The 20,341-nt window shown below is 44.7% G+C and overlaps 1 protein-coding gene across 2 annotated transcripts in view; it reads right to left on the bottom strand.

Annotated features, from left to right (window-relative positions):
* Nucleotides 1-20,341, bottom strand: part of ppp1r9ala (protein phosphatase 1 regulatory subunit 9A-like A) — a 39,334-nt gene that overhangs the window by 7,927 nt on the left and 11,066 nt on the right. For both annotated transcript variants that reach the window (XM_055870552.1, XM_055870553.1), the window contains exons 3-10: nucleotides 5,289-5,421; nucleotides 4,991-5,111; nucleotides 4,476-4,580; nucleotides 4,036-4,168; nucleotides 3,226-3,384; nucleotides 3,063-3,116; nucleotides 2,619-2,848; nucleotides 1,053-1,149 (exon numbers count right to left, since the gene is read on the bottom strand). In XM_055870552.1, the coding sequence (XP_055726527.1) occupies nucleotides 1,053-1,149; nucleotides 2,619-2,848; nucleotides 3,063-3,116; nucleotides 3,226-3,384; nucleotides 4,036-4,168; nucleotides 4,476-4,580; nucleotides 4,991-5,111; nucleotides 5,289-5,421 (1,032 nt within the window). The remainder of the gene's footprint in view (nucleotides 1-1,052; nucleotides 1,150-2,618; nucleotides 2,849-3,062; nucleotides 3,117-3,225; nucleotides 3,385-4,035; nucleotides 4,169-4,475; nucleotides 4,581-4,990; nucleotides 5,112-5,288; nucleotides 5,422-20,341) is intronic.

Here is a 20,341-nt window from a genome sequence, read left to right as displayed (position 1 = left end):
CACGAGGTCTGAACCCTCTCTCCTTCTCCACGAGGTCTGAACCCTCTCTCCTTCTCCACGAGGTCTGAACCCTCTCTCCTTCTCCACTAGGTCTGAACCCTCTCTCCTTCTCCACTAGGTCTGAACCCTCTCTCCTTCTCCACTAGGTCTGAACCCTCTCTCCTTCTCCACGAGTTCTGAACCCTCTCTCCTTCTCCACGAGTTCTGAACCCTCTCTCCTTCTCCACGAGTTCTGAACCCTCTCTCCTTCTCCACGAGTTCTGAACCCTCTCTCCTTCTCCACTAGGTCTGAACCCTCTCTCCTTCTCCACTAGGTCTGAACCCTCTCTCCTTCTCCACGAGTTCTGAACCCTCTCTCCTTCTCCACTAGGTCTGAACCCTCTCTCCTTCTCCACGAGGTCTGAACCCTCTCTCCTTCTCCACGAGGTCTGAACCCTCTCTCCTTCTCCACGAGGTCTGAACCCTCTCTCCTTCTCCACTAGGTCTGAACCCTCTCTCCTTCTCCACTAGGTCTGAACCCTCTCTCCTTCTCCACTAGGTCTGAACCCTCTCTCCTTCTCCACGAGTTCTGAACCCTCTCTCCTTCTCCACGAGTTCTGAACCCTCTCTCCTTCTCCACGAGTTCTGAACCCTCTCTCCTTCTCCACGAGTTCTGAACCCTCTCTCCTTCTCCACTAGGTCTGAACCCTCTCTCCTTCTCCACTAGGTCTGAACCCTCTCTCCTTCTCCACGAGTTCTGAACCCTCTCTCCTTCTCCACTAGGTCTGAACCCTCTCTCCTTCTCCACGAGGTCTGAACCCTCTCTCCTTCTCCACGAGGTCTGAACCCTCTCTCCTTCTCCACGAGGTCTGAACCCTCTCTCCTTCTCCACTAGGTCTGAACCCTCTCTCCTTCTCCACTAGGTCTGAACCCTCTCTCCTTCTCCACTACGTCTGTTCTAATATTCCAGTCTCTTTCTCATAATTTGTAAATAAGAACTTGTTCTCAACTAGCCTACCTGGTTAAATAAAGGTGAAATAAAAATAAATAAATAAATCTTATGTTCCTCTCACCCTGTCCTGCAGGCTTTCAAGCTGCTCCTTGTACCATCGATCCTTCTCATATAGAACTTTCTTCAGCTCCTCCTCCTTCTTCACAAAGTCAATCTCCCTGGAAAGGAATCAGACCATTAGACTTCAAAATCCTTCCACTGACGTGTGGACATAGTGCATTCGGAAAGTATTCACACCCCTTCCCTTTTTCTACATTTTGCTAATTTACAGCCTTATTCTAAAATTGATCAAATGAATATTTTCCTCATCAATCTACACACAATACCCCATAATGACAAAGTGAAAACAGGTTTTTAGAAATGTTTGCAAATGTAATAAAAATAAAAACAAATACCTTATTTAAATAAGTATTCAGACCCTTTGCTATGAGACTTGAAATTGAGGCCAGGTCAAGGTCCCCAAGAACACAATGGCCTCCATCATTCTTAAATGGAAGAAGTTTGGAACCACCAAGACTCTTCCTAGGGCTGGCCACCCGCCCAAACTGAGCAATCGGGGGAGAAGGGCCTTGGTCAGGGAGGTGACCAAGAACCCGATGGTCACTCTGACAGAGCTCCAGAATTCCTCTGTGGAGATGGGAGAACCTTCCAGAAGGACAACCTGACAGCCCTCTTGGAGTTTGCCAAAAGGCACCTAAAGGATTTTCAGACCATGAGAAACAATATTCTCTGGTCTGATGAAACCAAGATTGAACTCTTTGGCCTGAATGCAAAATGTCACGTCTGGAGGAAACCTGGGTGAAACCTATCCTATGGTGAAGCATGGTGGTGGCAGCAGGGACTGGGAGACTAGTCAGGATCAAGGGAAAGATGAATGGAGAAAAGTACAGAGAGACCCTTGATGAAAACCTGCTCCAGAGCACTCAGGACCTCAAACTGTGGCGAAGGTTCAACTTCCAACAGGACAACAACCATAAGCACACAGCCAAGACAATGCAGGAGTGGCTTGGGGACAAGTCTCTGAATGTCCTTGAGTGGCCCTGCCAGAGCCTGGACTTGAACCCGATCGAACATCTCTGGAGAGACCTGAAAATAGCTGTGCAGCAACGCTCCCCATCCAACCTGACAGACCTTGAGAGGATTTGCAGTGAAGAATGAGAGAAACTCCCCAAATACAGGTGTGCCAAGCTTGTAGCGTCATACCCAAGAAGACTCGAGGCTGTAATCTCTGCCAAAGGTGCTTCAACCAAGTAATGCGTAAAGGGTCTGAATACTTATGTACATGTGATATCTTTTTTTGTTTGTTGCAAAAATATATACAAAACTGTTTTTGCTTTGTCATTACGGGGTATGGTGTGTAGATTGATGAGGGGCGAAAAATGATTTAATCAATTTTAGAATGAGGCTGTAACGTAATAAAATGTGGAAAACGTCAAGGGATCTGAATACTTTCCAAATGCACTGTACTGTACTTTCTATACAACATGACTCAGCATAGAGGAAGTGGAAGAATGCCTTCAGCTTGTTCAGAGTGAAGGAAGCACACACAGGTCAACACAAGCCGAGATTTCGAAATAATGCAATAATGCACTTCTAAATAACTTGACCCTAAGTGAACTCAACTCACTTCTGCTGGTAATCTTTGAGAAGTTTCTTGGCCTTGTTGTATTTCTTGTCCAGGGCCTCGTACTGGCTCTGGGTCTCAGACAGGTGCTCATTGACAGTTTTACACAGAGCCTGGGCCTCTAGCCAGTACCCTTCTAGATTCAACATTTTCTCATTGCTGCTCTCAATCTTCTGCTCCAACTCAGCCACTCTCGTCTCCCTGGATGCTTTGTCCTCCTCGGACGTCCTTAACTGTAGAGGAAGAGTGAAATGTATTTTCAGTACCTAAATCTAAGGGCTTCTCATCTACTAGTACAATCAACATATTCAAATCATTACGGTCAGTCAGATGAGACAGACGACAATTACGGGTTGTTCACCGGCCGGGCGACAGATTGCGCTCCATGCATTGATCCATATGTACTCATGTTTATGAAACAGTAGCTTGCTCTTCAGATGTACATACCTTTTCCTTCAGTTGGTTTATTGCCGTTGTTCCTAAGCTGTGTTTCACTTGGAGCTAGGGTAAAGAAAGAAACCATTTAAGTAACAAAAACAAGCACATTTCACACAAAAAATGACACATCCACCATAATATAAACCTGTGATAATACTATCAGGTGAAATACCTCCTGGAATTTCAAGCCCATCTGCGTGGAGTCCATGTTGAAGGGCATGAACATGGCCTCTGTCTCCGGCAGGTCAAACACCTCCACCGTCCTTCCGCCAGAGAAACTAGACCTTAGCATATTTTCCTCCTCTTCGTCTTCCTCCTCGTAGTGCTCCTCCTGAAACATAACCAACCACAACCACACGATGACATCACACGGCCAGTCACCTAGCTACGCCCACGTGGTGCCCTGCGGGGAGGTATGGGTAATCACTACATCATATCCCGGTGTTACCGTGACAGCCTGCAGAGAGCCCAGCGGGAGCCCTGTGTCAGAAGGAAACTCATCTCTGCGTCAACATGTTCCATCACAACCAACCCCAAACATGAGGCAACACAGGGGAAAACACTGCATAAATCCCCACACAACTCATTGACTTGCATACCTACACAGAAATATTTAAGTATCTGCCCATTTTGTCACCCACCACCAACCACACAGCTCCTTGTACACGAGTAGCCCAGTATTGAAGTAGATGCATGCGTATGAAATATGTTCCACAACGGGACATGTATATCACACCTTTTAAGAGATCCAATAGGCTTAAGCTTTGTCATGCTTTTCCAGGAGCACTACCTTTCTGTGCTCAGTTCCTCTATAAATAAAGGCTTGTGGTTGCTTGTGCTTTTGAAAAGCAAATATTGCACAATTCCACCAGGCTCCAGCAGCCAGACCCCCGCCCCTCCTAGTGATAACACACCATGCTTATTCACTGCTACCTTCCCGGGCTGGAGTGCGACTGGACTAACCCCAGGGTTAGTGACTCACCTCCTCGGTGGACTGTTCGTAGGGGTCGTCCCGGTGCTGCTGCTCCTGCTGGCTCTTCTCTTGCTCCAGAGTCTCGCTGATCAGACGCGCCACCTCGCTCTGTGTCCCCGGCTTCTCCCGGCCAATCAGAAAGCTGTTTGTGTGAGAGCGTGGTGGGTCAGCGTGAAGAGGGTTAGTACCAGCAGACACCTGGCTGGTAGGCTTGAGGCACACTCAGTATACAATCATAAAAACCCATTTACTCTTTCAACATTTCTCAAGGACATTTATTTTTCTCCAGTCATACCCGAACAACTTAAAACGATAGCTATGAGGTCATTCACTGGTAGGCTACCGGACGGCCACACGTTTAATCTCGGGAACACAGTGGGCGAGGCTAGTCACACCTAGGATCATAACGACTTATTTCAAAAGGACTACTGAAGCTGGACTGAGCTCACCTGACCGTTCCTTTAGTGTTCTTCAGGACTGTAGCAGCAAACAGCTGAGTCACTCCCACCAGACTTATCCCATCCACCTCCACTATCTGGTCATTCACCTGGATCCTAGTGGAAAGGACAACATGTAATCGTAAGGCGACGGCGTGTAATCGACAAGGGGTGCACTGTAACCATGTTGTAGTAACTCTTCTCCTTTTTTTCAGCGAACAAATTCTTCCAGCTGGCAGCGCAACATAAGGCCAGATTCCCTGGGAAGCGGAAGGAGCTATATTCTTTCGCTGCCTTGCAGAGTTATAAATACAGCCGGTTGCTTAGAAATGGTGTCTGAAGACCTTGGGGAAATGAAGCTTTTGTACCCTTTCACATCCCCACAGTGTTGTGGATCACCGTGATGGCTCTATAATGCACCCAGAGACAGTTCCAGGTGTCTACTGTACAACACATTTTAACTGCCAAGGTTAAAACATGGTTCAAATGCGAATGCTTCTGTTTCCCCCCAGGGGGTGGGGCATCACCTGCCATCCCGTTCAGCCGCTCCCCGCTCTGTTATGGTCTTCACAAAGATTCCCAGTTTCTCCAGGCCCTGGTCAGCTCCCACTCCCATCCCTATGATACTGATGCCCAGGCCGTTATCTCCTGTGGGAGAAACAAGGATGGGGAGTTAGAATGGATGGAAGAGACTGCATTCTCTGGACAATTGTGATTATGATGCTGCTCTTTGCCAGGGCGGCCTTGTAAAAAGAACATCTAAAATGGTACTTAGAGACACTTGGATTAATAAAGGAAAGATGAAATACAGACGAGAACACTGACCCTTTTCAATTTCCACGGGGAATACGTCCATCTTCTCCACCCTCTTCTCCAGCTCGTACTCAGCCGACGCCGCCACGGGGTCCACCTCATCGTTGCGCCGGTCGTATTCCTCGTTAGAGTAGGTGCTGAACACCTGTGGTGTGGAAACAAGCACAAAAGGGCTTACAACTAGGCTCACCACAGTGTCCCCACACTCCAACAACAAGCAATGGACTTAAAAGGGTAACTCTCAACCCAAATTTCAGCCTTTGCCCAACCCCTTAAAAAAAATGCATTCAGGTGAGAATTGCTCTTAAATATTAATTTTGGCGGTGGGTAAACAGTTGTACCTGATGCCAACACTTTCTCACTCTGATAATACAATTATGTGCATCACGAACAAATACGCCTCTGGACAGCTAGATAGCTCACAGCGGTAAGGCGCCAAGTTCCTGACATCTATTGCCACTTGCGGTGTAAGTTTGAATCCTCCATTGGATGCCAAATAAATCTGAAATGTGGACTCATATTTATTGCGGTATTGTGTTGGGAAGAAAAGTGCAATCATCACCTTGAATATTAAGATTAGTGGCTCAATTCGATCCAACCCTCATTGCAGTATTTACGCAGTAGCTCTTTTTCCCAATGGTCAAATACACGCACAGAATGGTCTTGGGTACTGTATAAAAACCTTGAACTACTATCGGGCGACCCCTCTCACAGGTATGCTTTCACTTTTCAGAATTAGAAGTGTGTGGGCACGGGATGAATATTGTATATAAAGGATAAAAACAGTTATTTAAAAAAACATCTGCCCCATGTGGGATTAGAATTTACAACCATTGAACTATTTTGCAAAAATATATATATATATATTAATTGAAATATCACATTTACATAAGTATTCAGACCCTTTACTCAGTACTTTGTTGAAGCACCTTTGGCAGCAATTACAGCCTTGAGTCTTCTTGGGTATGACACTACAAGCTTGGCACACCTGTATTAGGGGAGTTTCTCCCATTCATCTCTTCTCTCTCAAGCTTTGTCAGGTTGGATGGGGAGCGTCGCAGCACAGCTATTTTCAGGTCTCTCTGAAGATGTCCGATCGGGTTCAAGCCCGAGCTCTGGCTAGGCCACTCAAGGACATTCAGAGACTTGTCCCACTCCTGCGTTGTCTTGGCTGTGTGCTTAGGGTCGTTGTCCTGCTGGAAGGTGAACCTTCGCCCCAGTCGGAGGTCCTGAGCACTCTGGAGAAGGTTTTCATCAAGGATCTCTGTACTTTGCTCCGTTCGTCTTTGCCTCGATCCTGACTAGTCTCCCAGTTCCTGCCCCTTAAAAACATCCCCACCACATGATGCTGCCACCACCATAACGCACTGTAGGGATGGTGCCGGGTTTCCTCCAGATGTGACGCTTGGCATTCAGGCAAAATAGTTTCATCTTGGTTTCATCAGACCAGAGAATATTGTTTCTCATGGTCTGAGAGTCTTTAGGTGCCTTTTGGCAAACTCCAAGCGGGCTGTCATTTACTGTGGAGTGGCTTCCATCTGGCCACTCTACCATAAAGTCCTGGTTGGTGGAGTGCTGCAGAGATGGTTGTCCTTCTGGAAGGTTCTCCCATCTCCACAGAGGAACTCTGGAGCTCTGTCAGAGTGACCATCGGGTTCTTGGTCACCTCCCTGATCAAGGCCCTTCTCCCCCGATTGCTCAGTTTGGCCGGGCGGCCAGCTCTAGGAAGAGTCTTGGTGGTTCCAAACGTCTTCCATTTAAGAATGATGGAGGCCAATTCCTCCAACCTCATTGTTTTGTTTTTGCTCTGACATGCACTGTCAACTGTGGGATGTTATATAGACAGGTGTGTGCCTTTCCAAATCATGTCCAATCAACTGAATTTACCACAGGTGGACTCCAATCAAGTTATAAAAACATCTCAAGGATGATCAATGGAAACAGGATGCATCGGAGCTCAGTGACGATTCTCATAGCAAAGGGTCTGAATACTTATGTAAATAAGGTATGTCTGTATTTTATTTTTAATACATTTTCGCCTTGTCATTATGGGCTATTGTGTGTAGATTGACGAGGGAAAAAAGTTACATTTAGTCAATTTTAGAACAAGGCTGTATGTAACGTAACAAAATGTGGAAAAGGGGAAAAGGTCTGAATACTTTCCCGAATGCACTGTAAGAAACGGTAAGCAAAAACATTTCAATTTGGTCATATGCGGCAATGTGCCTTACTGCCTTTTGAATTTTGTGTAACATCAGTTGTCTAGTCAAGGAAGCGTCATGCTAAAGATATTGGCACACTTCACTTACCAAGACCATTACCAAATAAGTCGTGCTGTCACCAGCTTTCATAGTAAGCCTTGAGGTGGTACCACCCAGCACATCTAGAAGAGAGTGTATTTCATATCGAACCCCTCCCTTGAGGTGGTACCACCCAGCACATCTAGAAGAGTGTATTTCATATTGAACCCCTCCCTTGAGGTGGTACCACCCAGCACATCTAGAAGAGAGTGTATTTCATATCGAACCCCTCCCTTGAGGTGGTACCACCCAGCACATCTAGAAGAGAGTGTATTTCATATCGAACCCCTCCCTTGAGGTGGTACCACCCAGCATATCTAGAAGGGAGTGTATTTCATATTGAACCCCTCCCTTGAGGTGGTACCACTCAGCACATCTAGAAGAGAGTGTATTTCATATCGAACCCCTCCCTTGAGGTGGTACCACCCAGCACATCTAGAAGAGAGTGTATTTCATATCGAACCCCTCCCTTGAGGTGGTACCACCCAGCACATCTAGAAGAGAGTGTATTTCATATTGAACCCCTCCCTTGAGGTGGTACCACCCAGCACATCTAGAAGAGAGTGTATTTCATATCGAACCCCTCCCTTGAGGTGGTACCACCCAGCACATCTAGAAGAGAGTGTATTTCATATCGAACCCCTCCCTTGAGGTGGTACCACCCAGCACATCTAGAAGAGAGTGTATTTCATACCGAACCCCTCCCTTGAGGTGGTACCACCCAGCACATCTAGAAGAGAGTATTTCATATCGAACCCCTCCCTTGAGATGACGTAGGTGCCTCTACATCACAATTTCAATGGTAGAATTGAACCGCTAGGGGCAAAATAGGCTAGATTTACTACTAAAAGACCAAAATATATGACTTCTGCAACAAACTTAAAGTGAAGACCAGAATTGTCATTTCATTCTAACTAAGCCAAAAACATTGTTTTCAATTATCTTTTGTTTACTTCATGAAAGTTTCTCTGTAATAAGGACCAGACACATTTTCTGTCTGTCTGTACTCATAAAACTAGTGTTATTCTCTAAAATAGGCCCGTTCTGCTTTAAACTATTCTATTTATTAGTCTCTACTGTGGTTATGAGTTTCAATAAATATGAAGCAGACTAGGCCTTGAGGTCTCAAACTCTAACCCTTCTTCATTAGTTATCAATAAAAACTAAAAAGTGCTCCCAGTACCATCAACAGTTGTTCACCCTTTGTATTGCCAGTGAAAGAAGCCTCTGTCTCTGTTATTTTTCAGACAGTGAGGTAGCTCAGTGTCTCACCAGTTTACAGCAAACAGACGCGCTGAGGCATACAAATGCCCGTATGCACAAAGACGCACTGTTCCAGGGATTTCATTAAGGTTTAAAGAACCTATGATTTGAGCAGACATAACATAGCAGGCTGGTTCAGTCTCAGTTCACTGACGATGTGGCTGATTTCTTGTTAGGACCCTAGTTGCACACACAGTATGGCAGGCAAAGAACGCCCCGCGAGAAAGTAGGCCACAGCTGGGAGGGAAAGAGGAATAGATGTGGCAAAGAGCAATGCTCTGTGGCAACAGGTGTTAATCCTCAGTGCTAAAATGAAGAGATAACATGAACAGCGGACAGAAAGCCTGTGTTCAGTCCCCAATCTTCTGCTCTCTGCCAGGTTTCATTGCAGGTTGGCCATTTCTATGATTAAATCAAACATAGCATACTATGGTATAAATACTAAAGTATTTACTGTAGAGTTTTTGCAGACTTTACTGTAGTATTTACAGTTAACTATAGTATAAATAGTGTAGTAAAAGAAAAATGTAGTATATATACACACTATAGTAATTAGTGTAGTGTTTTTGCAGATTGTAGTATACTGCAGTGTTCATGCAGAAATTACTGTAGTATTTTACAATAGTGTTTTTGTTGCATTATCTTTGACATAGAAGTGAAACCTCCTGGGGAAACACTAAAAAGCTAAGTTTCCATAAACTGTAGGTTGGTCGGTAGGTAGGTAGGACTGGGGTCTGAACAGATAGTTCAGAAATTTTGCTCTATAACCTGTACTGAACAAAATATGGTCTATACTTGGCATGTAGGTTTCTTACTTATGGATAGCACAAATGGGATATGGGGAGGGAAATGGGCAGGGTATATGCAAATTAAATACTCTAGTATTTACTATAGTTAAAAAAGTGTCATGTTTTGCAGACCTTCCTGTAGTATTTGCTAGTGTTTTTTCCCCCTGATAATACTGTAGTATATGCTATAGTATTCTATAGTATATTACAACATTCTATAGTAAGTACTACACATGATCGATGGATACTAGAGTGTGTAGTATAGTATTCTACAGTATACTCCAGAATTACAGTATATAGTATTCTATATTAAAATGTAAGTATTTTGGGAATCTGGGTTTGGCGGATGTCAGGAAACCCCTACCTGCCTGAATGCATAGTGTCAACTGTAAAGTTTGGTGGAGGAGGATCTGGGGCTGCTTTTCATGGTTCGAGCTAGGCCCCTTAGTTCCAGTGAAGGGATATTTAATGGTACAGCATACAATTATCTTTCAGACGATTCTGTACTTCCAACATTGTGGCAACAGTTTGGGGAAGGTCCTTTCCTGTTTCAGCATGACAATGCCCCCGTGCACGAAGCGAGGTCCATACAGAAATGGTTTGTGAGATCGGTGTGGAAGAACTTGACTGGCCTGCACAGAGCCCTGACCTCAATCCCATCAAACACTTTTGGGATGAATTGGAATGCCGACTGCGAGCCAGGCCAAATCGCCCAAAATCAGTGCGTGACCTCACTAATGCTCGTGGCTGAATGGAAGCAAGTCCCAACAGCAATGTTCCAACATCTAGTGAAAAGCCTTCCCAGAAGAATGGCGGCTGTTATAGCAGCAAAAAGGGAGGACCAACTCCATATTAATGCCCATGATTTTGTAATGAGATGTTCGATGAGCAGGTGTCCACATACTTTTGGTCATGTAGTGTATGTATCCGACCTATCTAAAGCAGCCTGGGCTGTGGGCTCCAAGGACTTTATGGCATGTCATCTCTTCCTCAGTCACAATGTGATATTCAGCCAGAGAGACAGAGCCAGAGCAAGCGGTGCAGCCAGATGGGAATTCAAAGCTGCTTTTTACAGATGAGCACAGGTCTGCCCTGGGACATCACCAGTAACACAGTAAGCTTTACTGATCACAGGGATGGAGCTCTTCAGCGTCGATTTTTTTTCGGACATCCTGTGTCAAGAACTCCGGGAAACTGCAGATTTGTTTGGGTTTAAAAGAAAAGGAATGCTGACAAGTCTACAACTGTCAAAGCCAAAGGAATGAACTCAGTCTAGTGTGGATTCTGTTCTCCCTCATTTCTAAGGCATGGGGTCAGCTTCAAGTGTGACCTCACTGAAACAGTGCTCTCCATACATGGACAGAGTAGTTGTTACCTCACGCATCCACAGTGTCTGCACCCTACCCAATGCCCTCACTATGTTATTACAACTCAATGAAGGGCTCAGAAAAGAGGGGCCCACTGTTCCAGTCAGAGCACTTTAAATCGAGTAGAGAATACCAGAGACAAACAAAAACTGGCTTAGTTATTCTCCAGAGGATAGATGTAAAGCCTGGCATCAACTGACAGTCCATGGTTTGGGAAGTTAGACGTCTAATTGGGAGAGACTTATCCTCCCTCGCCATGGCGGTTCATGGCCGTTGTGATCTCCGAGGGCTCCCCAGATGTCGCAAGTGGTGCGGACGTATGGTCCAGGGGATTAAAGCAAGCCATCCTCAGAGAGAAACAGGAGGTTGCCGTCTGCCGAGGCTGGCAGAGTGTAACTGAGCAAGGCTATAGGATTAGAACTGGGTTTCGTTTGGAAGCTTGGCTGGAGTCGTAGTGAGAAGGCTGCACGATGTAATCCGGTAAACATTTCCACAGCCCGAGGTCTGGATCCCAGGAGCGTGTCTGGACTTGAGGAACCAGGCAGGCCAGGCGGTCGGTCGTCTCCTACACCCACTGTCTCTGTGTAGACTACTATGGGTTTCTCACATGAACATTCCCATGTAAACAGATTGGAAACCAAAAGGGTTTGTACACACTACTGCAATTTTGTGGTGAGGGGAAGAATGCTATTTATGAAGCCTCATCCCCTCCTATAAGCCCAGCTCTATTCTCCTCGTCATTTTATTAGAGGTAGATCTAGCTTTTGACCGTGTCTGTGGGTGTAATTTAGTTTAAGCTGAACACTATCGTCTGCATCCTCTCCTCCTCAAGGCCATCTCATGAAGTATTCAGATTACAGTGGATTTGCCAAATAATACAGGGCGTACAAATGTTCTATGGTATTTCAAATGAAACCAGTTCAGTCAAAGCACATCAGTCCTTGGTTTATCTGACACACACACACACACACACACACATTTTAAAAAGATTGAGAACAGTGTGCTCTACAAAAGTCAGTATTTACATGAACAACCAGGCAGGTCAGTTTGGGATTTAATAGCCAGTTCAAATCCAAATAAATCAATAAAACGAGAGCAGACAGGACATGTCTTTAAGGATGAAAAAGGCTTGGTTTTGGGGGTTCACAGTAATTAGGTGGATAAAATGTAACTGTGGAACGGAGGGAACACACTGATGAATCCCATGCTTCAGTTGGACTGCAGCACTGCAGTGGTTTCGCTTGGCTTCTTCCCTGGCACTTTTTTTTGTCCGACTTTCCTGTTGCCATGGAATACTTCCAGCTATTCGGAACAACGTTCCTTTCTCTGCGGCTGAAACCTAATCACTCAAGCACTGTCTTGTGTGGTAGACACAAGAAAAAGACTCAGAAATCAATCTCTTTATTAGCCCCGAAAAAACACAGCTTGCTGTTGTTATCACCGATCTCCAGTTACCATGTGAAACTCCCAGTTACCTTTATCTCTGTGTGCAGGCCTGGTGGTTGGGCAGGTAAGGGTCACCATTGGTTCCAACTCTGGAGGCCCAACTTTCAGTGAACATCACTTAGCCTACACCGACCAGGACAAGCAGATTCAAAATCAATTGGTCAAGCTCACTGCATTTCCTTTGACTACTTGGCTGAAAGCTTGGCAATTAATGTAGCATTAGTTTTTTTGTCGTGCCTCTAAATCTTTAATGGGGTGGCAGAAGCTGTGAAGTGGCTTGGTAAACCATAGTGCCATCTGCTTCATATTTTCTCTTTCTCCACGTCTTGTGAAAGCCCGTCTCTCAGCACGCCTGGCTTGATTATTGCACGTCATCCACCTTCAACCACCACAGAGGGTTGCTGTAGACACACACACACACACACAAAACTTTCCCCTCTCCCGTTATCCCTTCCCCCCCAAAAATACCACTGTGGGAAATGAGTCAGCAGCTGAGAGGGAAACTAACCAGAGAAGGCAGCACCGCACCAGGGCACCAAAGCGAGCACAGAGCACTGGATCGGGAGGAGCACATTACGTAAGCAGCTCTACAAATGAAAACATGCTGTGGGAACGGGAAAGGGGTCTGGTGCGGATCATACAGTAATTAGGAAAGAAAGCATGCCACCAAGTTATTCAGTCCTGAATAAACCGAGCACAGAATAGGTCCACTATTTCCTGCTAGCATGCTCTCCAGAAACATAGGACCAGATAAACATATACATTGGTTGGATTACAAAAACTATGTCAAGTAGGCCTACTTTTTAACTCTACCTTTGAAGAAATAAACAATGAATGAATCACTCTGGAAAAGAAAGATACTGACTGGCTGTTTAATTGGGACAAAGAGGCCATACCCTAACCCTGTGTTTCGTGATGTGGAGTCTGAGAAAGATAGAATGCCGCGTAATTCCATTTTGGAATCAGATATGTGACTTGTTTCAGGAAACTAGGTGTATGTCGCACGTCACTACTTCACAGGAGCACCATAAAAAAAAAAAAATCAAAACGCATTTTAGGCAGAAATGCCTTCTGGAACATGTGAACTTTCATGTGCCTTAATAACAAATTTGTACACCATCTGTAAATAAGAATAAAATTGTTAAAATTACTAGCCTAGTTGATTTAGCAACGGAAAAAGGCAGCAACCTACCCGCTAGCCATGATTGGTTGAGATAATGCAGAGAGATGAGTTTGGATTGGTCTGCCATCTGGCACGCGTCTGTCTATAACATGAGCTGGTCAGTATGTGTAGGTAATCATTTTTAACGCAGCTTTTTTGAAATATATCACGTCGTAGAACTGCATAGGGGCTGTTCTCCACTTTCTGGAGGACCGAGTTTTGAAATCAGTGGAATTAGAGTATGATAGCTAAGGAGATTGATTGCAAATATGCCGACAGGGTCGAAAAGAGAACACACACTTGTCTAAGGATTACATCTTCAAGCTAAGGGGCAACCATGAGGGAGAAGGAGAGGTGTCCATCCATATATATGGGTAAGAGAGTCAAGCTAGCAACATTTTATGACATCTTACGTTTCAAATTTGGTCAGAAAGTTGTTTTCATTTAAAGTTAAAGTGTACTGTTAGCTAGTTAGCTAACGTTACATGTATGATCTGTGTAGTAATATTATTCGTATCTCAGAGCCATTTGCATTGTTAGTTATAGCCTAACCTTAGCTAGCTAACATTGAACCTGGTTGGTTAGCTACCTTCAGATTCATACAGGGTAGTAATGTTATGAGATCGGATTATGGTTCATTGTTTAGCTAGCTAGCTACATGTCTAAACAAAATACATTATGCAAGTAACTATTTCAACAGAATGTTTATGATGTCACTGCGACAACTGTCGACAGGCGTAGCTGATAAATTTGCTCTGGCTATCTACTCTGATTTCAGAGCACTTTCGTCTGAATGTGCCAGAGAGCAGAATAACTGCCAAATTTACCAACACTCGATACCCATTGAATACGGCCGGTGTCAGTAAATGTTTGCAAAAAAGCGTCATTCAATTGTTGCCAGCAGCACAGTTGCAGTCACCAACGCTCTGGATAACATGAAAACAGCCTAACCAGCTCTGCTAGTGCAGTAAAATGGTCAGAGTGAGCTGTTCTCTCATTTGTGTCTGGAAGTAGCTAGCAAGCTAGCCACGTTAGCCAGTTAGCTTGGGTGCTTGACTGCTGTTAGGTCAGTACGCTCAGATCAACCCTACTCCTCGGCCAGAGCGTCCAGCGTGCGCTCTGAGCGCTCTGAGAGCTGAACGCTCTGAATTTACCAACGGCAAATCTGACAACGCTCTAAGTTTATGAACGCCCAGAGCACACTCTGGCACTCCAGATTAAATTGACGAACACGCAAGTAGTATAAACCAGCCTCTTGAAATCTTTGGTTGTTTAGTACATACAGTAGCCTCACATGTGAATCCTTAAAGCGATGGTTGGGGCTAAAGCTTAACATGGTGTGAACGATGCTGAATGGGTGAAGACGAAGAAAAGCTCTCCAGTAGGTACCAAAATATTCAAAGGGCATTTTCTCAAAAGTGGGGTTACAAGTTCATCAACTTTCAAAGCAGCATTACTTTCCCACTGTTCCTCAACTGTAGTGTATGATATACCATTTTCTTGTGATTGTATTTGTTTGTCCCATGATCGAGTGAATTTATGAATGAGCACTTGTGCACTTTATCTAAATATTAATGAATTTATTTATTGCTGTACAGTTGTCTCTACTTTTATCCAATGTAAAACAAAACACACAATTTAACATAAGACTGAATGGAGCCGGTCGGTCACAAAATCAAAGGAGCTTGGAGTAGAGACAAGTTGAGCAGGTTTGTTTACACATGGCCCGCAGATTCAGATTAACCTTGTGTCCTGCCGTGCGGATAAAAAGTATCTGATACCACTTCATCTTCTGTGGCGCTGAAAACACAAGTTATTGATGTACTCATTTGTAATCACATAATGAAACACAGTATGAGGCAATCACAATCAGCCCCAGACCAGCCAGTCTCTCCCTGTGCCAAAGAGCTTAAAAGGCAGCATTGAGGCAGCTGTATTGATATTCAGGCCCATCCCTCCAGTCTCCAGCCCAGTAGCCCAGGTGGCTGGAGAGAGCCCAGATCCTGGCCAGGCCTCACTCTCTTCTCAGGCTATGCTGGTTTGGCTTAAATGCGGAAGACAAATGTCAGTTGAATGCATTCAGTTGTACAACTGACTGAGTATCCCCCTTTCTCTGCTGGCTGGATAAGAGGGAGTGTGTCAGACACATTCCTGTTGCCACCAAACAGAGATAGGAAATGGAAAGCATAAGACTTTGTGGATGGGACGGAAGGGAGTAGCCCATAGCGAGAGAGGACTCAACTTTGTATCTGTGCCATTATAGCATCTGTGACAGCATTGGCAGCGCCATTTAGGCTTTCTTCTTCAAGATCGGCTTGTCCCTGCTGATGACCTGGTTGGACATGACTCCAACAGGGTCACCAGGAGGTATCAGGCAATAAAGTTGGAAGTCCCACCCAGTTGACTACATAAAAACTTTGGAAACTCTCAATGGTGCTGCCCATGCTAATATGCCCTTTTGGCCACTAGAGGCCTCTATCATGCTGTATGGAGTAGCCCCTCTTGGAGTTCCCCTGGCCACAGTGGTGGGCCCGGACTATATCTACCCTCACTCACTTTCCAGGATTCACATGCAGGAAACAAAGTGGGAAGGAGAGGAGTGGCACAGCCCACTGCTGTGAACAAAGGATCCGTTTCAGATTTTACAACATACAAGAGTAATCACACAGCCGCTGGTACGAGGAATTCAATTTCAATGCTTGTGGGTTGAAGCAAACGGAGAGAAGCAGGGGGACAGAGGGGAACATACCGTCACCACTGGCAGACGTTTGTCCCTTACATAGTCAGCACGAATGACGCTGCTACAGCATGACAGAGATGGCTGATGCCTTCCCTATACATACAGCGAACAGTACACTCCTGAAAGAACAGTGTAGAAAGTGGAGACTATAGGTAAGCCAGTAAAGAAAAAGTACTCCAGACATAAAATGCTCTGCAACCAATCAATGTTGAGTGCAGTTCGCAGTACACGCAAAAGTTAGCCAGCAAACGACTAACATACTCTTATTTACAATGCCCTATCAAATATATTATCCACCACACCCTGTGTGTGAGGGAAGGGACAATGTCTGTGTTTACTTGACCGAGTCAGTGCATGGTACTTCCTGTGACAGCGTGGTGGGGGTGGGGCAGAGTGTGAGAGCAGCAGGTGCACATCCTGGTTCCTGCTGCCATTTACTTTTCTCTGATGATTAACTTATCGCCCAACGTCTACTCCACCCGGGCTGAAACCACGATGTGCAGTGCAGAACAGTAGTTACCCCAGCCCCTTTGGACAGTGAATGAACTACAGTGTACATAATACCTCTGTACTACACTGTATCTACAACAGGATAATAACACACCTGGCACTTGGGAGTGTTACCGCTCCACTGTAATTCTCCAACCTGTGGTCATAGCATTGGTGTCAAGGTGAACCTGAATTCCAGCAGACACAGATAGCAGGGTGTGCTGTGTGTAAGTCCTGTGGTTCATTTTGAACATAGCTCTGTGTCACACCACTCCATGATTTTCCTCAGATTAGGACACACCTAGAAAAACTATTCCGAATGTGCGGAGGGGTTAACCCTTTCCTTACCTCTACTGACGGGTGCAACCAAATGTTTCAAAAGCTCTTTGAAGTGCCACTAAAAGCAAAGTTATATTACACTGGGCAAAAATAGCTAAAATAAAAGATCCTAGACATTTTCCATGAGCACAAAATGCTTTTTTCTCTCAAATTTTGTGCACAAATTTGTTTACATCCCTGTCAGTGAGCATTTCTCCCTTGCCAAGATAATCCATCCACCTGTCAGATATGGCATATCAAGAAGCTGATTAAACAGCATGATCATTACACAGGTGCACCTTGTGCTGGGGACAATAAAAAGGCCACTGTAAAATGTGCAGCTTTGTCACTACACAATGCCACAGATGTCTCAAGTTGAGAGTGTGCAATTGGCTTACTGACTGCAGGAATGTCCACCCGAGCTCTTGCTAGAGAATTTAATGTTCATGTATGTACCATAAGCCGCCTCCAACGTCATTTTAGAGAATTTGACAATAAGTCCAACCAGCCTCACAACCGCAGACCACGTGTATGGCGTCGTGTGGGCGAGCGGTTTGCTGATGTCAACGTTGTGAACAGAGTGCCACATGGTGGCGGTGGGGTTATGATGTGGGCAGGCATAAGCTACGGACAACGAACACAATTGCATTTTAATTGATGACAAATTGAATGCAAAGAGATACCGTGACGAGATCCTGAGGCCCATTGTCGTGCCATTCATCCACCGCCATCACCTCATGTTTCAGCATGATAATGCACAGCCCCGTGTCGCAAGGATCTGTACACAAATGTCCCAGTTCTTCTAAGGCCTGCATACTCAGACATGTCACCCATTGAGCATGTTTGGGATGCTCTGGATCGACGTGTACGATAACGTGTTGCAGTACCTGCCATTATCCAGCAACTTCACACAGCCTTTCAAGAGGAGTGGGAAAACATTCCACAGGCCACAATCAACAGCCTGATCAACTCTATGCGAAGGAGTTATGTTGTACTGCATGAGTCAAATGGTGGTCCCACCATATACTGACTGGTTTTCTGATCCACGCCCCTACTTTTTTTTTTAAAGTATCTGTGACCAACAGATGCCATATCTGTATCCCCAGTCATGTGAAATCCATAGATTAGGACCTAATGCATTTATTTCAATTGACTGATTTCCTTATATGAACTGTAACTCAGTAAAATCTTTGACATTTTTGCATGTTGCGTTTATATTTTTGTTCAGTATACATAAAACGATAGACTGTGCAAGAGGCATCTCAGAGCGAAAGCAAATGTGTGGGAAAGACTATGTTAAGGCATAAGCCCTGTGTTTTATGAATATTTACCATGAGGCCTGTACTGTCGGTCATGGGACTGCTGCTGCAGTACATTACTACTGACACAGCTGCAATGGGAATGCAGTATATCCTATCCAAACGCCCCATTAAAGTGGTCCGCTAGACAAATACTACCAAGATATTTCCCCACCACCGTATTAACGCACGGACTGACTTGAGGAACCTTCAGCAATAGAGAGATTTAGACCGCAGTAAATCAAGGAGCAGCAGTCCGCCCTGTTTCCTGGCGTATACTGTAGGAATATGAATGAGTGTGCACGTGTCAACGAACCAGTGTGTAGTATAGCAGACTGAGATGTAAAAAAAATAATAATGTTTTAAAGGTCCTTAGTGTCACCTAGTAAGATAAATAAGCCTAACCTTTAAATCAATATGGCACTTCTGCTTGGAATACTCAGCTTCTGATGGGCACGGGTCAGGAGTGTCACCTAAAGTTGGGATTCCCCAAGTAAAAACACCAGACAACCTCTATTTTTTTAAGACGGTATCAAACAGAACAAACAGATAAACTATAGAGTTAATGGAATATGATGAGAATACATGCATCTCTCAAACAATTCATCTGAATGAATTACAATCTATTAAATATCAGAGGAAAACAAACAGTCTATCCACATGTGCAACTGGAAAGTGCCTTTTGAATTTGGTTAGGGGACATGTTCAGAATGGATGTCTCCTGCAGCAGCAGCTTGACAAAGATGACCTTTCTTCTTCAGATGACAACCTCTCTGTACAGGCTCAGGTTACACACAGAGACCTAATCCTGCTGCAGGCTGGAGCACAAAGCACTTCATCTCTCCTCTGATAGCAGGCCAGGGCTCCAGAGTGGCCCGCCATGACAGGGCCAGATCAGACCTGTACTCTGTTGGAGGAAAAAGGATGGGCACGACTGGTGGGGGAGAGAGTCATTGTCAATGGAAGCCCCCAGTCAAGCACTACTAGTAAAGAGAACTAGGACATCATTGGTAATGTGCCGCTAGAGGCGAGGACAGACTTGTGCTGGAGGTGCAAAGGAAAGATGCTTCAGTTAGGCTAAAGGTGAAGATCAAACTGTCAAATGGGCAAGTCCACAGGTATCTCCGATTGTTCAGGCAATTCTCACTTAAATATTTTACCTCACAATTAAATTCCTAACATGCCTTTTACATCTGTATCACAAACAATCATTTTTTTTCATGTCATGAGGAAAGTGGCCATTTTAGGCCATTTTTATTCCTATACATGGCTCCTGTAAGACCCTATGCTCCAGCAGGTATATTTCACTGGTCATCCCCAAAGCCAACTCCTCCTTTGGCCGCCTTTCCTTCCGGTTCTCTGCTGCCAATGACTGGAACTAATTGCAAAAATCACTGAAGCTGGAGTCTTATATCTCCCTCACTAACTTTAAGCATCAACTGTCAGAGCAGCTGCACCTGTACACAGCCCATCTGTAAATAGCTCACCCATCTACCTCATCCCCATATTGTTATTTTATTTTTTTGTTGCTCCTTTGCACCCCAGTATCTCTACTTGCACATTCATCTTCTGCACATCTATCACTCCAGTGTTAATAGTAAATTGTAATTATTTCGCCACTATGGCCTTTTTGCCTTACCTCCCTAATCTTACTACATTTGCACACACTGTATATAGATTTTTCTATTGTGTTATTGACTGTGCATTTGTTTATCCCATTTTTAACTATGTGTTGTTTGTGTCGCACTGCTTTGCTTTATCAAATCAAATTTTATTTGTCACATACACATGGTTAGCAGATGTTAATGCGAGTGTAGCGAAATGCTTGTGCTTCTAGTTCCGACAATGCAGTAATAACCAACAAGTAATCTAACCTAACAATTCCACAACTACT

This window comes from Salvelinus fontinalis, chromosome 19, assembly GCF_029448725.1.
Source record: "Salvelinus fontinalis isolate EN_2023a chromosome 19, ASM2944872v1, whole genome shotgun sequence".
Lineage (NCBI taxonomy): Eukaryota > Metazoa > Chordata > Actinopteri > Salmoniformes > Salmonidae > Salvelinus > Salvelinus fontinalis.
This window is presented reverse-complemented; position numbering and strand designations above follow the sequence as displayed.